Source organism: Equus przewalskii, chromosome 9 (genome assembly GCF_037783145.1).
Source record: "Equus przewalskii isolate Varuska chromosome 9, EquPr2, whole genome shotgun sequence".
NCBI lineage: Eukaryota > Metazoa > Chordata > Mammalia > Perissodactyla > Equidae > Equus > Equus przewalskii.
In genome coordinates this window covers 81504867-81527407 of record NC_091839.1, presented here as the reverse complement: position 1 = coordinate 81527407, position 22541 = coordinate 81504867, and the positions used below count along the sequence as shown (strand labels likewise).

The following is a 22541-nucleotide window of genomic DNA, read 5'->3' as shown; positions in this document are numbered from 1 at the left end:
CTGCCCCGGAAACCGGCTGCTGTGCCGACTACTGACTCACAGCAGGGCCCCTTAGAGGACAGGCGGGCAGATGTTAAACCTGCTCCTGTACCCCTCCGTCCTCTGCACCCTCGAGCTGCTCCGTGTACACGTGTGCCTGCAGCAAGCTGGGCCTCCGTGTTCTGTGTGTTCTCTGACTGCCTCTCCCATCAGCTGTCACATTGCATCTGAGATTTTCCTGGAGGAAGACATACAGCTCCTCTCAAGATAGTTTATTTCTTAAGCCTGTGAATGTCATACTTTATGCAAGTTGTGAAAGCTTTCTTTACATCCAGCTAATTGAAGAACCTTTAGAACTGCTTCTCGCTCCTGTGTCACAGGCTCTAAACAGCTTGTGGAAACTGTGCTTCTAATCTCCACATTGTGTGTTGTTTTGTCCTAAAGCGCGGCCTCACGGCTAAAAGCAGTGTCCCTCTGCTGTTCCTGTCATCACTAACTCTTGTCCTCTCGCCCTCCCTGTAGTCTCTCCAGCACCTTCTCCCCATTTTCCACCCGTTCTCCCGGCCCGTCTTCCATCGTCCTTCTTCACTGTTGTGCTCAGTCAAGGTGCTTTTTACCTGCTGACTCGCTTTTTGCGTTGCAACTTCTCCATCCTCCTTTCGGCAGATCGGCACGTTTCCGTGTTGATTTGAGCGTGGAGCAATGCACGGCCGGCCCCTGAGTTGCCTGTTTTATTAATACCTTCCTTAGGTCATTGCATCAATACAGCTTATGTTTGATGAACCAAAACTGTTGTTTTTTAAACATTTCCATTGGAAATTATATATGTAAACGTCTCATACGTGTATCCTGTCAAAAACCCTTTCCATCACTTTCATTTCCCACCTGCTCTCCTTGAGGATTTTCCCTTGTCTTCTCATTTTAGTGTTGTCCCTTGAGTTCTGTTTTGTTTTTTGTTTGTTTGTTTTTTGCTGAGGAAAATTAGCCCTGAGCCAACATCTGTGTCGGTCTTCCTGTATTTCGTATGCAGGACGCCTCCACAGCGTGGCGCACCAGTGGTGTAGGTCTGCATCCAGGATTTGAACTTGCAAACCCGGGCTGCAGAAGTGGAGGGCACCAAACTCAACCACTACGCCACAGGGCAAGCCCCGCGTTGAGTTCATTTTATGTGCAAGTGCCCTTGGCAAGAGGATGACCTCGTCGAGAGCCGGGGTGCCAGCAGCAGATGAGAGCAGCCCTCCTGACCCCTAGGGTGTTCGGTGGCTGCAGACTCCCCAAGCAAGTGAAAAGAGCCATTGGAAATTGGAAATCAGTCTGACCCTCTCGTTGGGGCCACTGCTTTTGGTTGGCTTTTCCACGCCCGCTTATTAAAATTCACTTAAAATACGTGTGATTATTAGAGCTCAGGATTAAATGAGTTCGTATGTGTAAAATGCTTAGAATGCTACTTGCACATAGAGTCCCTCAACAAATGTTATTAAGATTATTATTATTTTACTATGTAATTCTTCTCTGTGCTGCACTCCAGCCACTAGAACTGCATCATCTTTGCACCGTTATTTCACAGGGAAGATCGCAAGTGAGTTAAATTAACACACACCGGCTACCAAGAGGAGAAGGGAATACAGACACTGCAAGACTTCCTCAGAGACATTCCAAAGAGAATTTTCATGTTCAGTAAAACTGCCTTGGGGATACAGAGGGCACTCTGAGGAAAAGAATATATATGTATTGCTCTTCCTGTCCCTTCAGGAGGGCTAGATTATTAGAATAATTGATTTAAAGATTTCCGGTTTGTCAGTAGTTACTGTTCAGAACAACAGTGAATTCATGAAATGTATTCCCTTAGAGGGAATTTACAGTGTATATTTCAGCCAGACGATGTTTCTTGAGCAATGAAACTTGAGGGTTTCTGTATAGACTGCACTGGAAGGTTTAAGGATCTTGTCATCCTTTGCTTAGCATCACCTCACGCTGTGATAAGGAATGGACTAGCGGCCTGATGAGATTGGCTACATCCAGGGTGGTCTCAGGCAGTAATCACAGACACCCCTGAAATTATTACTCTCCACCAGAGGAAAAAGAAGTCATATTTCTGTGCTGCATTCCTTTTTCAGCGTTGGAGCAGGGCTCTTGTCCCGGGTTTCTCGATCCTTGGGAATGGCCTCCGGCTGTGCCCAGGGCCCCACAGAGGTGACCGGGCCAGGATGTTACTCTTGAAGTGCGTTCGATTGGCTTGGCAGGGTTTCGCATTACTGACCTCTCTCCCTGTCTGGGGGATGCAAAGGCTCTGTGTGGCACTTCAGGAGGGGTTACTTTCAAGTAGTTGCCCTGTGATCGCAGCACCAAGGACCTGCCTTCACCTTCAGGGTCGGAAGCAGAGCTTCATGTCCATTCGCAAGTAAGACGCACGTTCTGCTAAGGAGAACTGAGGGGATGCGAAGGTAGCTTATCCTGAAGAAACAGATTCTGTTTTGAAATGAAAAGGAAATGCAGCCTCCAGTCCCTTCACCACCCGGACCATCAGTGGTGACCAGAGGGTACCGCACTGGATGAAAGAGAGCACACGAAGGAAGAGGCAGTCTGATCGACTGTCTGTAGATTAAACCAAAATCACAGATGTTCTTTGAGCTCTACGATTCTGAAATTAGGATTACCCCAAATTTGTCTTGTGAACTTTTGAGTTTTTAATTTATTAATACTATCATATTCAGTCGACACAAAATCCTCCCTTTGAAGGATTGTACGATGGCTAGAGTTGGGTGGAGTCACTTTATAACATGGTGCAAAGACATATTCTCCTCAGTAGTCATGTTTAATTGTCGTATTTTTTGCTGGAAAACAAAATTTCTGGATGAGATCTGAAATTGGACCTTGGCTCCTTAGTGCCCACACTTGAGACACCTATGCATCCTTGTCAGAATTTCTTTAAACCCATTGTCACTCAGAATCACTTGGCTAATGACAGTGTTTCTTTGAAGTCAAATTATCAGAAACTGTACGTGGTTTTTCAGAAAATATTCCATCTTGAGAAAACCTGTAAAAGCTATTCATGATTTGACCTTATTTTTGGTGGTTCTAACCTATTTATGTTCTATTCACCGTCTAAAACGCTCACATCTCGTCTGTCCCCGTGTCCTCTCCTGCTGCTGCTTGTGAACCGTCAAATGCCGTGGCTTCTGGGAAGACCCAGAGCAGGCATTTGATTTGCCTTTAAATAGATAAAACATTTACAGGATTTTTTTTCTGGAAATTATTGGTTGTCCTTGTAACAAGTCTTAACACCTGTGGAGACTTGGTCATTGCACGTTTTAAAGATGCGGCTGCTTGTCCCTGCTGGCTGCTGGCTTGACTCCTGCGGCAGCTGTAGGGAATCTTGCTTGCCTGCTTGCTCGCTTCCTGTCTTTATGCCTTTTGTTCCATCTTAAAGCTAATTAGGAAAAAGCTGATTATAAACCAGTCATATACAAAAATTATCGCTAATGTAGCGTTTTACCAGAACCATCAATTTATAGGAATAGAAGGCCATTGCTTTCCATCATCATTGGATTACATCTGTATCTTTAATCCGTGTTTAAGTAGCCAGATAGCTTATATATTCCAGATTTTTCATCTGGACATGCCTTCCTTTTGGACACTGTAAACTGGCAGGGCTGTGAGGACAGTTGAGGGTGATGGTTCTGGACGCCTCTGGGTAATGACACCTTCTCCCTACTTTTCTCTCTGTCTCTGCTTTGCTCCTCGTCCCGAACCTGCTCTTGCCCTTCCTTCTGCTGCTCCTCTGGCACCCTTCTGTGTAAAGCAGTCCCCTGCACCCTAGTTATCCCCATTTGTCCTCGTTCAGCATCTTGCAGCCCCATCAACATCATGCCCTACAAAGCTGCACACTCTAGAAATCCGATGGAGCGACCAAAATTCTTTGTAACGCCGCCCGAGGGCTCTGCGCGGAGGAGGACTGTCCATGGCACAGTGGTGAGTAGTGTTGGGAGCCGCTGGGCGCTCTGCACACTTTCTGTGCGGAGCAGATGCCACCCCAAGGCCCACTGTGGGTGTCAGGAAGACCAGGGGTGGCGACCTCCACCGTCCCATCCATCCACCCATCTGGGATCTGGCTGGCTGGGTGGTCACGTCCTCACGCTCCCTCTCCACTTGGGGATTTTGTTCCCCCTAAGAATTTGAAGATGAAATTGTTCTCTGTTCAAATGTGTAAACATGCATGGAATTGTATTTGTCTTCATCAATACAAATAAATGCGCTGCCAGCATACTTCTGTTCTTGAAAGTAAGGAAACCTGTGAGGCCTGGGCTGCTGCCTCTGCATTTCATTCCAGCCAGATCCAGAAGCTGGCAGACCTCTCACCAGTGTTCACTGAAAGCAATATAAAGAATTTTTATCTGCTTAGCTAGTCCCTGTCAGGGCCCAGATCTTAAGATATGGTGACAAAGTATCTTGAAAACACTAGTTATTTGCTAAGTAATTAATTCTTGAAAAGCCAATAGGCTGTGCTACAAACTCAGATTTTACAAGTAAAGAATATAATACACATCCTGGTTATTCCTGGAAGGAGGCTGAGCTGGGGTTAATTTCCACTGTGCCGTAAAGGCACTGATGTAACTTGTGTGTCTCCAGGAATCTCTCTTCTTCTTTGATTTAAACTGTGCATGTTTGGTATCCGATGAAAGATATGGACCTTGTTCTGTGGTCTTCAGACACCATACTTCAGTCTGAAAGGACTCGCCAGTCAACCAGAAGGTCTTGTCTCTCTCCCATGGTAACAGCATGACCGAGTTAATGAAAGGCTGGAACAGTTTTTTTAGATCTTAACTTCCCAGAGCAGTTCAGATTTATAAAGCTGATGGGCCCTTAAAAGGGTTTTGCTTAGGCATTTTAGGATAATTCCAGGGTTGTGAGAGCGTGATGGCTTTGCCTGCGGGCAGTTTTTCAAGCCCGTCAGGCGTTAGGGAGTCAGCGTGTAATTCCTGCTTGAGTCAGACCCCCAGCCCTTCAACCAAACGGGGAGCTGCCCTGGGGTGTCGGGAAGGTGTCCCTCACTCGCATGTTGCTGCTTCAGAGATCCCAGCCGTGGACAGAAAGCAGCAGTTAAGCAGAACAGCTTTGGCCCCAAAGGTTGGGCACTTATTGGGGAGGGGAAAGCGTTACCGAAGGAGAAATATCTTGTTGTGGATGAAAACAAAAATTAACACTCCAAGAGGAGAGGAGGAGAGCTCACCCTTGGCCAACCTATTCACTGAGGTTTTCATCGCATGATCCAGTCTCCACTTTCCCACGTTTTATTTTTTTAATGCCTTCCTTTTCTGTATTTGATCTATGGGCCTTCTTTTCTCCTCTTTACAACCAAAAATTTAGGTAAATACCTATTGCCAAAAAATGACTCTACAAGTCATGTGTACCCCAGAATGGCACCATGGACTCCAGCCGAGTACCAGCCACATGTGGCTGCTGAGCACTCGAATGGTGGCCAGTGAGGCCAACAGACCAAGCTTTACCTCTGTTTTTAAAAATGTTTAATTATAGCAAAAAACATATAACAAAATTTCCCATCTTAGCCATTTTTAAGTATATGGTTCAGTAGCATTAAGTGTGTTCACACTGTTATACAGCCAATCTCCAGAACTTTTTAAATCTTGCAAAACTGGAACTATGCCCATTAAACAGCTCCCTGTTTCCTTCTCCCCAGACCTTGGCGACCACCATTTCTCTTTCTGTTTTGGTGGATTTGACTACTTTAGACGCCTCATGTAAATGGAATCTGACAGTGTGTGTCTTTTATGACTGGCTTATTTCACTTAGCAGAAAGTCGTCAAGGCCCGTCCATGTTGTAGAATGTGACAGGATTTCTGTTCTTTTTAAGAAGGCTAGTAATATTCCATTGTATACACATATGTATGTATGTGGATGCATTTATTTGCACACGTGCATCTGTGTGTGTACACACGTTTATTAATCTGTTCATCTGTTGATGGATGCTTGAGTTGCTTCTGCCTCCTGGCTCTTGTGAATAGTTGTGCTGTGCACGTGGGTGTGCAAATATCTCTGAGATCCTACTTTCCGTTGTTTTGTACCCAGAAGTGGGATTGCTGGGTCGTATGGTAATTCTATTTTTAATTTTTTGAGGAACTGCCATGCTGTTTTCCATAGCAACTGCACCATTTTACTTACACTTCCACCGACAGTGCACAAGCACTCCAGGTTTCCCCACACCTTCGCCGACACTTTTTATTTTGGGGTTTGGTTTGGTTTGTTTTTTTTATAGTAGCCATCTTAATGCATGTGAAGCGATACCTCATTGGGCTTTCAATTTGCATTTCTCTAATGATCAGTGATGTTGCGCATCTTTTTATATGCTTGTTGGCTATTTGTATATCATCTTTGGAAAATATCTATTCAGCTCCTTTGCCCATTTTTTAATCTTAATCTTTAATTTTACTTTTTTAATCTTCAACTTTATTTTAATTCTTCTTGTGGAGTTCTAGGAATTATTCATATACTCTGGATCTTAACCCCTTAGCAGATATGATTTGCAAATGTTTTCTGCATTCCACAGGCTACCTTCTTACTCTGTTGATTGTGTCCTTTGATACACAGGAGTTTTTAAGTTTGATGTAATCCCATTTGTCTCTTTTTGCTTTTGTTGCCTTTTGGTGTCATTCCAAGAAATGACTGCCAGATCCAATGGCATGAAGCTCCCCTATGTTTTCTTCTAGGAATTTTATAGTTTTAAGTTTTACATTTAGATCTTTAATCCATTTTGAGTTAATTTTTGTATGTGGTGTAATGTAAGGGTCCAGCTTCCTTCTTTTACGTGTGGATATCCAGTTTTCCCAGCAACATTTGTTGAAGAGACTGTCTTTTCCCCATTGAGTGGTCTTGGTGCCCTTGTCAAGGATCCTTTAACTGTATATGTGAGGGTTTATTTCTGGACTCTCTGTTCTGTTCCATTGGTCTATATGTCTGTCTTTCTGCCAGTGACACACTGTTTTGATTACTGTAACTTTCTAATATATTTTGAAACCAGAAAGTGTGAGACTTCCAACTCTGTTCTTTTTCAAGATGGTTTTAGCTGTTCAGGGTCCCTTGAGGTTCCACATGAATTTAAGATGGATTTTTCTATTTCTGTGAAAAATGGCATTGCATTTTGATAGGGATTGCATAGCATCTGTGGATTGCTTTGGATAGTATTGACATCTTAACAATAATAAGGCTTCCAATCCGTGAACACAGGATGTCTTCCCATTTATGTGTCTTAATTTCTTTCGCCAATGTCTTCTAGTTTTCCTTGTACAAGACTTCTACCTCCTTGGTTAAGTTTATGCCTAAGTGTTTTATTCTTTTGATGCTGTTGTAAATGGAAATGTTTTCTTTCTTTTTAATTTTATTTAAGTTTAACTAATTTAGATCTAAATTCAAACAGCCACTATTCGGCACCTGAAATATGTTTTGTGAGACTGAATTTCCTTTTTAATTTTATTTACATTTAATTAACTTAGATCTAAATTCAGATAGCCGAATGTGGCTAGTGGCTGCCACTGGGAAGTGCTGCCTCGGGGCCTCTGTCTGCGTTGTCTCCCTTGAAGGTGATTTGTATCTAACTCTAACTGTAAAATTGAAGTCCTTGTGCTGCCGGTAAGCTGTCAGACCAGTGACACGGGCAGCTGGCTGTTCATGTTCCAGCTCAGCCTCGGGGAGAGATGACTGCGCAGACCGCTGGCTGTTTGCTCAGCTCAGGATGGGAATCAGGAGCACCTGTCTAGGTACATACAGGTGTGGTACCCAAACAGGTGACTGGGTACAAGATCAGTGAAAAGCCATTAAAAAGAACTAAGAGTGAAGACATCCCCCTGCCTGGAGGGTGTTATCTCAGTAGTGAGCATTTTTCCAGCCGGCCCTGGCCCCGGCATTCCCTGACGCCTGTCTTATCCCGGCACAGGTGATGGAGTTCATCCCCAAAGGCTCCACACCACAGATGACCCTTCCTGACTGATTTCCCCATTCAGTTCTCTTCTCGATCTGACTGCAGCCCAGTTAAAATGTTTTGAGAAAAAGGAAAAAAAGCTACTCAAGGTGCTTGACCCCAGCCTCGTTTGGGAAGAGCCCTGGGCCTTCCACTCTGGGGGCTGATCTGCCAGAGGCGCGACTACCACCCTGGACACCTGCAGGGGGGTCTCTATGGTGGCTGCCGCTTCTGCCCCCCAGGACTACAGCTGTGCTGCGGGGACCAGAGGTGGGGGCAGAGGGTGGGCATGCAGCCACAAGAGGTGTGGAGCTGGCACACACCTTGCGAAGCCCTCTCCTGCCCCTATCTTCATTTGTTTCATTTAGAAATCCTGGGAAGACATGAAGTATTATGGACACTTAGATGCTTTCCCCTGCCTATATCCCAGTCCATCGACTAGGATGCTACTAAGGAAAATGGGGACAGGAACAGTGAAGGGGACAAAAGAGAAGGGAGCGGGGAGTTGGAGCTGGAGCCAGGCGGAGAGGAGAGAGGAGAAGGCTCAGCACCAGCCAGCCCTGAGCCCGGGCACTACTCCGCCCCTTCCCTAGCCCTGGTGGTCTGCGGTCCTGCAGGGGTCCCCAGAGCAAAGGGCTGACGGGCGCCCACACAGGGGCCTGCTCACGCCCCGCTCCCACCACGAACAGTGTCGGCCAGTGTCAGAGGCTGGGTGAGTCCCCTCGGCCCTGCGCTTCCTTTAGTCTGGGTGACTGTAGACACATGTCTCTGCATTTCCTCTCGCCCATTTGGACTTGGGACAAGTGTCGTCTCTCTGGCTCAACCCCTAGTTGGCAGTCAGAGGAGGGTGGGTGGTTTGGCCACCATGAGATTTCAGTCTCATGCCTAGTGAAAAAGACTAAAAGTAGCTAGAGTTCCTCACCTTGAACCTGACTTTCCTTCGAGAGCCAGAGGACACCAGGTAAGGAAGGGCTGGTTGGATAACATCAGTGCAAAGAAAATAATGAATTAATGTCTGATACAGCGATGTGTACGTTAAAAAAACAGACTGAGCGACGGTATGTTTTGGGGTGAAAGGAAAAAGGCTAAAGAATTTTAAAAGATAAAGGTGTGGAAAAAGAAAAAACCTGGAAGTGAGTTTTATGTTCACATTGGTGTGGGTCAAACCGGACGATGAGCTTCTGCTCCAGGTAGTTCAGACACACAGTGTGGCTGCTTTCCAAAAGGATGAGTGGTTTTGTTCGTTTGTTTTTACAAATATAACTCCAAATCACACATCCAGAACCTCCTTATTGGTGTCACATGGTGTCAATTCAGGTATAATGTTCGGTTTTAAGCTAACAAGGGCCTTTTGTTGGGGGTTGGATATATACATGAGAGAGATGGGAAACTTCCAGAAAGTCATTCAGTGGTTGCAGCTCCACTGTTGAGTTGCTGAATGTGGTTGTCCCACTCCTGAAAAACCTGATTCCTGTGTTTCTCTGAATTTAGGGCTCTAAAAGAGAGAGGGAGCGAGACAACGTTCCCTTCCACCCGACAGCTGGCGTCCGAAGGGCTCTGTCCCCATCACATCCGAAAGCCAGGCCGCCGGCTCCCTCACGACTCTGGTGAGTGAGGCAGGCAGGCTGGCGGCTGCTCGCGCTGGAGGCTCAGCAGCCTCCGTCCCCTCAGAGGAGCTGTTCCGCCACTTGTTGGCCTCGACATAGGGAAGAAGAAAGAAACCTGGAGAGAGCCTCTAAAGTGAACGTGTGTGCGTCTGCCATCAGGGAAGACAAAGGCACAAAGCTGAAGACCATCATTCCTTTCCATATGGGTGTCTGGGACCATCACATGGTGGGGGGGCGGGGATGGACAGTTCCAGAAAGCCTGTGCTGATGTGTCCCCTTCTCTGCCCTTGGTCTGTCACCCAGGCTCCCATCCAAGTCCTTCCCTCACCTGCCTGGCACACCCAGACCAGCATCCACCCTGCCTCCCGGCTCAGCCAAGGCTGCACCCTCGCAGGCCTGGCCCCCCTCACCTGGCAACATCCGCCCTGTCAAGAGAGAAGCTGGGGTGCAACCTGAGAGAAAAGAGCCTGAGGAGGAGCCTCAGGCAGTCGCCAGTGAGCCCTGGCCAAAGGGCAGAGCACCCCTAGTGAAGGTGGAGGAAGCCACAGTGGAAGAGGGGACACCGGTGGAGGCAGAAGCCACCCCGGGTAAGGGCCCCTGGCTGGCAGGAGTGGGTGTTGGCTCTCTTTACTTGCTCTCCCTTTCTCCTGCATTGCCTTTATTCAGCTTTTTTTTTTTTCCTTATTGGGAACTTATAAATTTCACTCTGAGGCTAATTTTGGGGCCTTAGGTAATTTCCTTACATATAAAGAAAGTAGAATCATACATCCCAAAGCCTATGGTTGGAGCCGCAGCCCATGAACCCAGGCGTGGCTTCTGATTCCTTTCACTGGCTGAGCCCCGTGTTTCACACTGCGTGCCTTTAGAGCATGGCGTCAGACCCACGTGTATTAGTTATCTATTGCTGTGTAACAAATTGTCCCAAAACTTTACAGTTTAAAACAACGACCAGTGGTTATCACGTCTCCTGGATCCTTGGGTGAGAAATCTGGGAGCAGTGTAGTTGGGTGGTTGGTGGCTGTTGGTGGCTTGCCTCCATTTCACGACACATGAGCCACTCCAGAGGGTTGCTTGCTTGATGTTCTCAGTCTGCCTGCCTGTTCCACTGGCTCCCCCCAGAGCACACGATCTGGGAGAGAGTCGTGAGGAATCCACAGTGCCTTTTACACCTAGTCTCAGACATCACACACACACGTCACAGTTTCTGCCGTCTTCTCTTCATGGAAGCGAGTCAGTAAGTTCAGCTCACTCCCGTGGAGGGGATTCGTCTCTGCCTTTTATAGGGAAGATTTTCAAAGAATCGATGGAAATATTTTTAAGCCCCCTCATCTGTGGTGTCTCAAACTACAGAACCTTGGCCCTACCTCAGACCTACTGACTCAGAATATGGGGTGGGGCCCCGGCCCTCTGAAGGGTACTGAGCTCGCAGTTGACTCGTGTGCAGGGTTGGCAGATAAATACAGAGGGGCCAGTCATCACCCTCCTCCTGTGCGGGCGGGAGTTGAAGGACTCTGCTCAGCCTGTGCGCTTCACCGGGGTCAGAACTTTCTCCAAAAGACCCCGAGGCTCTCCTCTCTGCCAGGCTAATCAAATGCCGTTTAGAAGTTTAAAATCACCTGGAACTAGGCCTGTGCTATTTCTCGTTGAAAATTGTCTGCATTCAAACGTTTTCTTGCTAAGACTTAATTTGGAGACAGAGCAGGTCAGGGCAAAGAAAAAATGGATGTTCAAGATGATAATGTGGTTGGAGGGGGAGGAGCCCCACATTTGCATGGGAGAAGGGAGGAAGGCCAGAGAGCATCCTGAGGGTAAAGGAAAACCTGTGGGAGCAGGAGGAGGAACGTAAATCCTGAGAGGAGGGCCTGGAGTGGTCGGGTGCCGAGACAGCGCCTCGCTCTGCGGCCTCCGTGGGCTCCCTGCTCTGCCAGCTCTGTAGGCCTTTCTCCCGAACCTGAGTGAGTCGGAGAACATCTGCTCCCATCTTGCTTCTTTGCATCAGGACTGACGGTGGAGGCCCAGGATGGGTGAGGGGCACGAGGGCCAGCTCCTCCCATCTCAGCCTGGAGATGGCTCTGGGTAGACAGCAGGGACCACCTCACTGGGTGTTAGCTTCCGGGCCTGACGGTGTGGACGCTGAGGAGGCTCGCAGGAAGGCTTTCATCCTCTCGTGACGAGTAGTCACTCAGGAGAGGGAGTTTTTTAAACGTAGTGAAAGGCAAATGAAGGATCCCATCCTCTCTTTGCTCAGGGTGCCACTCCCCACCCAATCTAAGGTGAGGCTCTGTAGTCGGTACTCATTCGACGTGTGTTAACCGGTTTAAAGTCTGAGAATCAGGCCAGGTGAAGAGCGGGCCCTTGACGGGATGGCTCACTGAGACAGGCAGCTTTTTGTTACCTGTTGCTTGGTTCCAGAGATTGCAGTGAAACTGGGAGAACCCACGTGATAAACATTCCCTTTTCTTTATAATGATGCATTCTAGGCCTGGGCTGTGGGGAATGCTTGTTTTCATTTTGTTCTTTGGGTTTTGTTTCCACTTGGTTCTTTCCTTGTACCTGTTTGTACAGCTGCTCCAGCCGCAGACCCGGCCACCACCTCGGCCCTGGTCCCAGCCCCAGCTTCAGCCCCTGCCCCGGTCCCAGGCCAGCCATCCACTGTGACTGCCAGCACTTCTCCTAAGACCTCTGCAGGCACCACCGACCCGGAAGAGGCCACGAGGCTGTTAGCTGAGAAGAGGCGGCTGGCCCGCGAGCAGAGAGACAAGGAGGAGCGGGAGCAGCGCGAGAGGGAGCAGCGCGAGAGGTGAGGGAGGGCCTGCTCCCTGCTGGGATCAGTGGCCTCACGGTGTCCCTGGATTAGGCCTCGGGCCTGGAGGCCAGAGGCAACGATGGTGATGAAGGGAGTGGACTGGGTGTTCAGGGCTACTCTTATCTGGGGTTCCTCTGACCACTAAGTGATATTTGTTAAATCACTTTTTCTTATTATAATGAAAATACATTATTAATGGAGAAAGGTTTAAAGAAAAAAAATTTATCCATGATCTTACCAGTTTTCAGTAACTGTACATTTTGGGCAATCCTTTCCAGTCTCTGAACAGTATGTGGGTGTATATAGGTACATAAACACACACACGTATTTATGTAATTATGCCCGCGATAGAGGTGCAGTTGTACGCTCTGAGTTTTTCTTCTTAGCATATCTTTAATCCCCATGTTTCTTCATCATCTAATTATTTTAAAGCTGTGTCGTAAGAGTCCATGTTCTCTTCCTTCCAGAGCGCCTCTCAGAGGGTAGCTGGGTGGTGAGCGGCCCGGGACTGACAGGCAGCATGCTGGGTGCTTCCTTAGCCAGTGTCCTCCTGGGCTGACAAGGCCAGCACAGTGTAACTGTCCTTCAGATCAGCACAGTGCCCTTCGGAAGGCACAGCCCCGTTCTTGGCCACCACCCTGGCTGTCCGCCCTTGGTCCCAGCAGGGAGCCTGCGTGGTCCACCACCCTGCCTGTCCTGTGACAGAACATTATAACCTTTATTCATTTAAAAGATTTTCCCTTTTTTTTTTTGGTGGAAGGCGGCTTCCAATTTCTTGCTAAAAAGTCACATTATTGGATTAAACAAGTCTCAGCCTTTAAAGATAACTAAATTGCAGATCCTTTTAAAAAACAAGCTTTTCTCCGGAAGGCCGGGTGGTGCAGTGGTTAAGTTCACGCACTCTGCTTCAGCAACCCAGGTGTCATGGGCCCAGATCCTGGGTGCAGACCTAGCACTGCTTATCAAGCCATGCTCTGGCGGGGTCCTACATAAAATAGAGAAGATGGGCACAGATGTTAGCTCAGGGACAATCTTCCTCAAGCAAAAAGAGGAAGATTGGCAACAGATGTTAGCTCAGGGACTATCTTCCTCACCAAAAAAAAAAAAGCTCTCCTCAAAATATTAGTGGTTGCATTTGCTTCTGTCTGCCAGAATGCAGCACGAGGCTGGGAAGATGTGAGGAGGAGTAGAGGGCGGCCCATGTTTTGTCCCTGAACGCTACATCCGGGGAGGGTGTTCTGTCAGACCTCTGAAGGAACCTCCTTGAGGTGGTCGGTCACAGCCTCTCTTAAGGGGATCCTCTCGTGTGCCTTTGCTTTGTTTTTGTCTTTTTCCAGACAAAAGGGGGAGGAATTGGCTCAAAAGGTGGCTGAGGAGAGGATGCGCCGGGAGGAGGAGTCGCGGCGGCTGGAAGCTGAGCAGGCCCGCGAGCGGGAGGAGCAGCTGCAGCGGCGCCAGCGCGAGGAGGCCGCGCGCGCCCAGAGGCAGGTGGGTCCCGGTCCCGGGTGGGCGAGCGGAGGATGCTCTGTGCTGCAGGCACTCACCTTCCGCGCGCGCCCAGAGGCAGGTGGGGCCCGGTCCCGGCTGGGCGAGCGGAGGATGCTCAGTGCTGCAGGCACTCACCTCCCGTGTGCGCCCAGAGGCAGGTGCGGCCGGGTCCTCGAGCGGGCGGAGCATGTTCTGTGCCCTGGCGCTCCCCTTCCACGCGCACCGCGCCCGCGTCCTCCCCTGGCCCCTGGGCAGCCGGACCTGGGCGGCGGGCAGAGCCAGTCTGTCTGTACAAGTGGATGCCGCCTTCTTGATTTCAGAAGGAAGAGGAAGCTCGCGTTCGAGAAGAAGCAGAGAGGGCCCGGCAGGAACGGGAGAAGCACTTCCAGAGGGAAGAGCAGGAGCGCCTGGAGAGAAAGAAGGTAGTTGCCTGCAGCCGCATCCTTGTTCTGATTCGTGGGTGGACTGGACGCCGTCCAGAGTCCGAGAGACTAGCTCCCTGCCGTCAGAAACCAAACGTCTGCCCATTCCAGATGAACTGGAGTAGCTCTGTGTGAATAACCTCCCTTCCTGTGCCGGCCTTCACCCACACTGCACCTTGCGGGTCGTGGGGCTGGAGCCGGTTCCAGCTTTGAGTAACAGCAGCTGCACTGAGCAGTGGGCGGCATGTTCTCCCAGAAAAATGGGCACAGCTCAGTGACCTGCTATTTGCTAGTTGGTGACCGGGCCAGGCTGGCTTGCTTTCCCGGTCTGATCCTGCGCTCCGTTCTTCCTTCCTTGTAGCGACTCGAGGAGATTATGAAAAGAACCAGGAGAGCAGACGCTGCAGACAAGGTACGGAGCCCGACTTTCTGTACCTGTTCTTCACGGCTTGCTTTTTTTTTTTTTTTTATTTTCACTTGTAACTTTAACATTAGAAAGGCTTTTTCTTTTTTTTTCTTTGGTAGAAAACTGTTGATCAGAGAAATGGAGATATAACCAAGGGAACCCTCACTGTGGGAGCAGGTATGTATTTCAGAGAACTCAAATCAATTCAAATAGAGAATTTTTCAGTTGACTCTCTAGAGATCAAGATATTCACTGATTGATTGAAAAAAAAGATGCTCGTTGACTTGCAGAAGATTAGATGTGTGTCATTTGGTCCACACGTTTCCCATTTATGTAAGACTCTCCCTAGCATTCCTGACAGATGTTTTTGCACATTTGTTTATACTCTAGTGAAGTGCATAATATCTTAAATCATTTTACATCATATGTATCCTTGTAAATGTGTATGTATCTGTGTGTCTATATATGTCTATAGAGAGATATAGACATACATATTTACGTATACACACACAGGGTTAGAAGAATTTCTTTTGTGTTTATAAAATTAAATTTCACTTATTATTTACTGTCTGCTAAAGTAACATGTATTTATATTTTGCTCTTAAGAACTTTAAACTTAAATTTTGGCAATTTGTACTTATGGCAGTTCTCAAAAAAGGATTTAAACCTTACTTCCTGTAATTCTGACTTCAGAATAGAGTTAAAATTAAAAGTTTTTTAAAATTTCGTTAGAAAGTTATTCCTATGGTATCGGGTTTGGACAGAGATGATTGATTTCCTGATGATTTTAAGCCAAATTTGGTGTGGATCAAATTTACCGTGGTGGTTTAGTGCTGAGACGCGCTCCGTGCGGGTGGAGCACCCTCTTGGTGGCGGGTGGGCCCGAATGCGTTTCTCCTCTCCTTCCCCCGCAGTCCCGTGAGGTGGAGGTGCTGGGTCCCGGAGACCTGCCGTGTACCAGGCCCTCTTGTAGGGGCTGGGGCTCCTTGTGGACAGGACAGGCAGGGTCCTGGCCCCAGGGGCCCTCACACAGCTGAGGTCCCAGTCACCAGCTTCTAACCTTGCTCCTTCCGTGCCCCCAGGTGGTCCCCACCTCGTCCGTCCAGGTGGTTGGTGGGTGGCCCGTCACTCAGTCTTCCTCTTCCTCATCTGCAGTAGCCATGTAAAAGGAAAGGGCCACAGATACCTCAGCTTTTCTGTTTTGGATTTATTTTTTTAACTTAAAAGACTGGAGTTAAGATTAAATAAAATGGTTTATGTAAAAGAACATTCTCTGTAAGCACTAGGGGTTTTCAAATGTAAAATATTGGTATTTGGGGTTTGGTTTTATTTAGTAGAGACTCCTAGTTTCTCTGTCACGATTGCTGTGTAGTGGGGTCTTCATGCTCTTTTAAAGATGCCCTAATTCTGTTTATTTGGAGAAGAGCCCAGTGGCTGCATAGTAACCTCCTGCGTTTTGAGCTGAGAATGTAGTAACAGGCTGTGAGCAGGCAGCGCACCCGTGGGTCATCACTGAGCACCTTGGGATGCAAATGGACCAACTCAGGCCTCTTTCCGCGGCTGACGCTGTATCTTGTGCTTGGCCAGGCTCCTTGTCGTGTGTTTGCTTTTTCGTCTTTTTCTTCCCCGCTGTTCCCCAATTCCTTCCACTTTCTCTGTACCTCAGTCCGAGAAGCAACAATGGCGAGAGGGAAGGTGAAACTTGCTGCTTGTCACAACTTGTTTATCAACACTCAGCAAATGCAGTTTGAGTCAGCACTGCTAAAAGTGGCCGGGGGTCATCGCCTGACAGATAGTCCCCTTATCCTGGCCCCACATCTGGTTGAGGGCCGAATGGGGTCACCGGTGCCCCAAAGAGCGTCCTTGGGTAGGCAGGCAGGCGGGTGGTGTTCAGACTTATCAGAAGTCTTCTCAGAGGCTGCGTGTTACCAGCTTTGCAAATTTGGGCAGCTTTAAAGTTATCAATCACTTCCTCGCTTCACTTGTCAGGCTCTTTGTACCTCTGACAGTTTTACTAAATTTGTGCGAGGCTGTGAAATAACACTGCCTTTGAATTGTTCTCACATCAAGCCGAAACCATAAACTGCCAGAAATTTCCCTGAAACTCTGCCCTACTGAATACGAAGGTTTACAAGACTTTAGGTAGCCCTGCCCCAGACCGCGGAGTCAGTCCTCGGGATTGTTGGCTTACGCTGGACTCCAGCGTGGAGCCCTGAATGAGGAGGCCGCACAGTCGGGTGCAATTCACTGGCCTGCCGTTCGTGAAATCCCTGTCATTCTCAGTGTGCCCAGAACTAAAACGAGTTTTAGAAAACATTTTTTTATTGCTTAAGGTGTTTCATGGTGAGTGGCCTCCAGTCCTTCGGTCACGATGTTCCACGTCAGCCTGATAAGTCAGCTCAGTGCTACCTTCATCAGTTGCTTTGGTTTCAATATTATACATTTTTTGTCCAAATTCAATTTAGTGCAAGCAAAAATAATAACAACTGATTTCTGCCTTTACAATGTGCTAGGCACTGTCCTGAGTACTTTGCTCATGTTAATACATTTAATTCTCACAGGAGCCTGTGAGGTGTAGGTACTGTCATCCATGAAGAAGCTGGGGCACAGAGAGTTGTGGCTGGCCTGAGGTCACACAGCTGGTGAGCAGCAGAGCCAAGATGTAAGGATGCCGGCATCTGGCTCTGGGGTTTGGGTTAATGATAGGGTACTAGTAACCCTTTGCTCCATCTTCTTTGCCGTGTCCAGCGGTATCTGTGCTTCCGTGTGTCACGAATTCTCCAGGGAATGCAGAATCAGCGGCCAGCCCATGCGAGGTTGCCTCACACCCGTCGAAGGTGACTGTGGAGAGGTGAGTTCCACGTCCTGGGCCTTTTCTTGACACCCTGTGGGGCAGAGCAGTCCGTTCTTACCCCACCAGACCCGCCAGAGTCCCTGGGCCTGGCGGAGAGTCAGAGTCTCGGATTAAGATTTATTTTTACTCAGGCCATTAATCTTAGGCAGAGCCAGGAATTCTGTACTCTGAGAAAGGTAAACTTCTTTTTTCTTGAGTCTTTAAACATCATGGTGAAGTTCTTGTGTAACTGATAGAGAAAATTACAGGCAATAATTTACTTTTCTTTGTATATATTTAACGTGATCTAGACCACATTCCTACCCTTTAAATTGTGTATGACAACTGGGTTTTCACCATACGTCACATCATAGCGAGTCTCAGGTCCGTTCCGCAGTGAAAGGTTTCTTACCATCTAGTAATAGTAGGGCTTTTCATTGAAGAATCAGACAGTTGCTAACAACAGTCAAGAAAGAAAGTGCGTGGAAAACAGACTGCGTTTCTCTTCCCTTGCATGTATGTCAGCAGCATCATAAGAGCACTCTCGGAAATGAAGGATAAGGGTAATCGTACCCTGTGCCTGAAAATCCAGTCAGGGAGAACTGGTAGAAATAGTTGTAATAATGTTCAAAAATTTCAGCTATGACTTTTTTTTTAATTTTTGGAATTTACTTAATTATTTTATGCGTTTTCCTGTCTCTAATGTCAGATTCTTTGCTACCATAAGAGAATTGAAGGTCCTCAAATTAATTTTTTCTTAATCTAAAAACACAGACTACACATTTTATAATGTAATTGGCAGCAATGAAAAGATAAGTCACCCTGAGATGGACATCCTTCGATATCCATACGTCATAAGATATCCATTGATATCTTTTTCAGACAGTAAATTTCTTTGCATTTTGCCCACCATAATACTAAAGAGAATAATTTTCCCAAGAGAGATCTTAATAATAAGCTTTCAGTTATGTTGAATAAATTTATTATCATGATTACCTAAGATATATATTGTTATATTTAATTCTTTTAGTTAGATTTTCAAGTCAAGTGTTCATTCTCAACTTTCGTAACTTATGATGTTCAATTCATTGGCTTGAGAGATTTTTAGGAAAGAATAGAAAGTACCACAAAGAGAACCTCATTATTATGATAAGGAACAAGTTTATCAAGCTACTGATAAGTCTATCTGATCAGTAAAATTAGTTTATACATTAGCTGACTCTTTTGTGGTAAAATCACCAAGTAATTAATCATTTTATAGGAACCTGAAACATAATTTTACTATGTAAAATGATACAGATATGATTTTAGCCTCTTCACACAGAAAGGCAACAGATTGTAATTAAACAAAAAGTATAGTAGTATGAACTTCCTGGTGTCATCTGTCTTTACCGAGTAGTATACTGCCCTTTTTCATATGTGGAATTCGATCCCTGTCAAACCAGTAGGAAAAATAAACCACGGGCTTTTTCTGCTCTTTCACCTAACAATATAGGCAGGTCCGGGTTAGTATCAAATATAAAGGTTAGCAAATAATACAAGAATGACTCTAACACGTGGAATCCATTGACCCCAGTGTGTCTCCCCTTTAAAGGAAAAAAGAATTCCAGCAGATTCCCAGAGTTACACAAGAGTTACTTTTATTATTCTTACAAATATAAACTCAGTTTTAAAATTTTATAGCTGTTGCTTATCTACAAAGCCAAAACAACAAATCACGAATTTAAGTAAAAACATTGCACAGCTAGACCAAGAACATTCAAATTAAACATAGGTCGTTATTGGGATGCACGTTTCTCTGAAACTCAGCGGACAGTGCCCACCTGGTCTGGGGGAGCCCTTTGCATTAGGGAGCCTATGCCGCCACGAGCGCTGATCCTTCATGGCACCCATCACTGTTCTCTGCTTAACCTGCCCTCAGACCCCAGGTCTCTTCATGCGGTGCACCACGATGTCACTTGGCTTTTCCTTGGCACTCGCACAGTGTCTGTTTACCCAGTGCAACCTAGTTCATTTGTCGTGAGCCCTCGTCACATGAGCTGATGCTCTCTGACCCCACCGTGCTCTGAAACACCGTTGAGAAACGGAGCACTACGTTCATGTGGTGGAACTCAGCTTTGTGACAGTCAGCCGCACACACAGTCAGACTGTTCTGTTGATTGTTTAAAGTTTTTATCAGAGTGAAAACATAAATTTATAAAATTTCCTGTAGAGAATTAGACCCAGTTTGAGAAGCACAGTCTGTTTCCACATGACCCAGCCGGCATGGAGTGTTTAATGTGCTGTTCGCTTTGCTCCCCGTTGGGCGATACACGAAGTTTGTGACACGGAGCCTCAGAAACTCTGCTTCCCTTCATTGTCTTTAAGTTTATTTTCCTTGAATTTATCCACACGAATCTTGAAACAGTCTTTATTTTCACTTTGCATCATCTCTTGCAGCGACAAGCACAACAGAAGAAGCACATGCAGAAATGTGTTACTTCTTTTACAGCTGCTTATTTGCAGTTTCAGAGTTAGGACCCTCGGTTGTCATAAACTAGTTTTTAGGGAAGAAGTCCTCTTTCTAGTTTCCATACCTTCCATAAATTTTTTGGATTTTGTTTCTATTCCCTTCTGCTTGCTTCTTATAAACTGAATATTCCTCTTATGCCTACTGTGTCAGTGAGGGCCCACTCAAGAGAGAGAAACCAGAGATCACTTTCAACAGGAAAGTTTAGTATCAAGAGTCGTTAACTGTTATTAGGGATTGGAGTAACGGGAGCTTGGCCAGTAAGAAGTAAAGAGAACTCCAGAGAAGACAGGAATAGCAGATACGAGGAGCAGCCGCAGCCCTTGGGCCGTACTCAAGGGGAGCCCCTTCCCCCAGGACTTGCCCAGACCTTGCTGGAGAGGCTATGGCTATGACTCACCAGAGGGTGGAGAAGGTGCTGTGGTTCCTTGATGGTAGAACTTGCCTCATGGCCACCTCTGGAACGCTTGAGAAAGCTCTCCGCCAGGAGGTGCCTCGGCAGAGGAGTGCTGGCACAAGTCTGCCCTGGACAGGGCTGGGGGAGGCTGCTGGGCAGTGGAGAAGCCCTTCATGCTGCGGGGACCGGGGCTGAGGAAGCCTCATGCACTGCGGGGGACGCTGCAAGGGTGTGCTGCAGGGGCCCGCTGAGCAACCACACCCACACCAGGAAGCAACCTGCGCCTGCGGGCTCCCCAGCAGCCTCCGTTGACAAGGCTTGAGATGGTGCCAGCTGGCAAAGGAAGATTGTTTGAAGGACCCAGATCCAGCTTCACAGAGCAGGAATGAAGGGTGCATTTGGGGCTGAGAGGCAAAAAATTCGTCTGACAGGTTTACCTGATCTTTAAAGGTCTCCTTCTCCACCCCCTTGATCATTTTAGCCATACTTCTCTAGAGATTCTTCAGCATGAGTGTGGGGTTGAGGAGAAGAGCTTTGGCACCAAAGGTCCCAGGCTGAGTTCCTACTTTTTTCTCTCACAAGTTCAGCAACTCTGGGGTTAACGTACTTAGGTAAGACATACTTTTCTCATCTGGACCTGGCGATACCTTCCCCACAAAGTACTGGGGGGAATCCAAAGAAACGTTGTCTGTGAAGGGCTCTGAAGACCGTCGTACCAACCAGCCGTTAGATGTCGTCTTTATCCTTTTACGCAGCGTCCGGTCCACAAGTGCAGTGTGATGTTGTAGAAAAGCGCTTTTGGGTTGTGTCTGCTATCCCATCTTCTCACATTTTATTGATTTTATTGTGCTTTTTTACCCATAAAAACGTAAGGAGTCAGTGTCCCCAGAAAGCAGCCTACAGCGATTGCCAGGTCTCTTACCACTGTTGTCACCATTAGGCTTCATGGGGTTTTTTGTGTTTTTTTTTGAGGAAGATTAGCCCTGAGCTAACATCTGCCGCCAATCGGCCTCTTTTTGCTGAGGAAGACGGGCCCTGAGCTAACATCACTGCCCGTCTTCCTCCACTTCATCTGTGGGACGCCTACCACAGTGTGGCTTGACAAGTGGTGTGTAGGTCTGCCTGGAATCCGAACTGGTGAACCCCAGGCCGCCAAAGTGGAACGTGCGAACTTAACCGCTGCCGCGCCAACCCAGCCCCTAGGCTTCATCTTTTAAGGACAGTTCACCGTACGGCTCCCTAAACCCACTGCTCTGACATGGGCTGCATTTACTGATTTTCCCTATTACCCTCAAGAGGTTATTTTTGTGCCTCGCATTTCCAGAATAAACATGATCTGCATACTTGCATTTTTCATCCTTCACGTCTTCCAGATTGTTCTAGAAGTAGCGTTAACACTGACCCTGAGGCTCCCTGCCACTCGCGCTCTTCCCTCCAGAGAAGGACCCACCTAAACTGGCCTTTAGTACCCTCCCTAAGACAGTGTCCTGTTCACGAATAAATGTTCCCTTTGATTCAGTGGGGACTCGTCCTTAAACAGTTTACTCCTAAAATCCTGGTAAAGACTTTAATGTTGCCAATAAATCACATCCCAGTCACTCCCAATCGCAAGTTGACCTTGAAGTCGCTCACCAGAGTCCCCGTTTCCCCTCCGTGTGTTCTGTTCAGTGAAGCATCCATAGTCCTCGGACCCAGCCACCATCTTGATTAGACACCCCCTGTGCACCCGAAGCAGAGCTGTGGATGCCTCCAGCCTGCCCCCCCGAGTTCATCACTGATGGGAGCCCCAGGTCCCTTCCTGATGGTGGGGAGGAGCCTGATGTGGGTGGTACTCTGGAAGTCCACCAGCAAGGATGCTGCGAGCACTGGGCCGGGTTTGTTTTCACCGGAAACTCCATCCTCAGAGTGAGTGTCTTCAGTTCAGCTTGGGAGAAGTTTCGCTTTCCCTGGTGTCTCGAGTACTGAACACACTGGCTTGCCTCCTCTTCAGGAAGAAGAAATGAGTGCTGTGAACAGGGTTCCCTTCACCCCTCGCCACCCCAGGGATGCGTGACACACTGTCGGCAGCCCTGCATGGCAGTGTCCTCCTCACGTCACCTCTCCAGCACCTGGCACCAGCAGC

The 22541-nt window shown here is 47.5% G+C and overlaps 1 protein-coding gene across 50 annotated transcripts in view; it reads left to right on the top strand.

The window, feature by feature from the left end:
• MAP7 (microtubule associated protein 7) overlaps positions 1 to 22541 on the top strand; it is a 149702-nt gene that overhangs the window by 120639 nt on the left and 6522 nt on the right. For 17 of the 50 annotated variants that reach the window (XM_070559413.1, XM_070559423.1, XM_008528203.2 and 14 more), the window contains 9 exons: positions 3824 to 3951; positions 9443 to 9558; positions 9862 to 10145; positions 12124 to 12358; positions 13702 to 13852; positions 14173 to 14274; positions 14636 to 14686; positions 14800 to 14857; positions 17429 to 17531. In XM_070559413.1, the coding sequence (XP_070415514.1) occupies positions 3824 to 3951; positions 9443 to 9558; positions 9862 to 10145; positions 12124 to 12358; positions 13702 to 13852; positions 14173 to 14274; positions 14636 to 14686; positions 14800 to 14857; positions 17429 to 17531 (1228 nt within the window). Of the gene's footprint in view, positions 1 to 3781; positions 3952 to 9442; positions 9559 to 9861; positions 10146 to 12123; positions 12359 to 13701; positions 13853 to 14172; positions 14275 to 14635; positions 14687 to 14799; positions 14858 to 17428; positions 17532 to 22541 lie in introns of all 50 variants that reach the window. The other 33 variants (XM_070559393.1, XM_070559403.1, XM_070559427.1 and 30 more) reach the window with 2 other exon arrangements.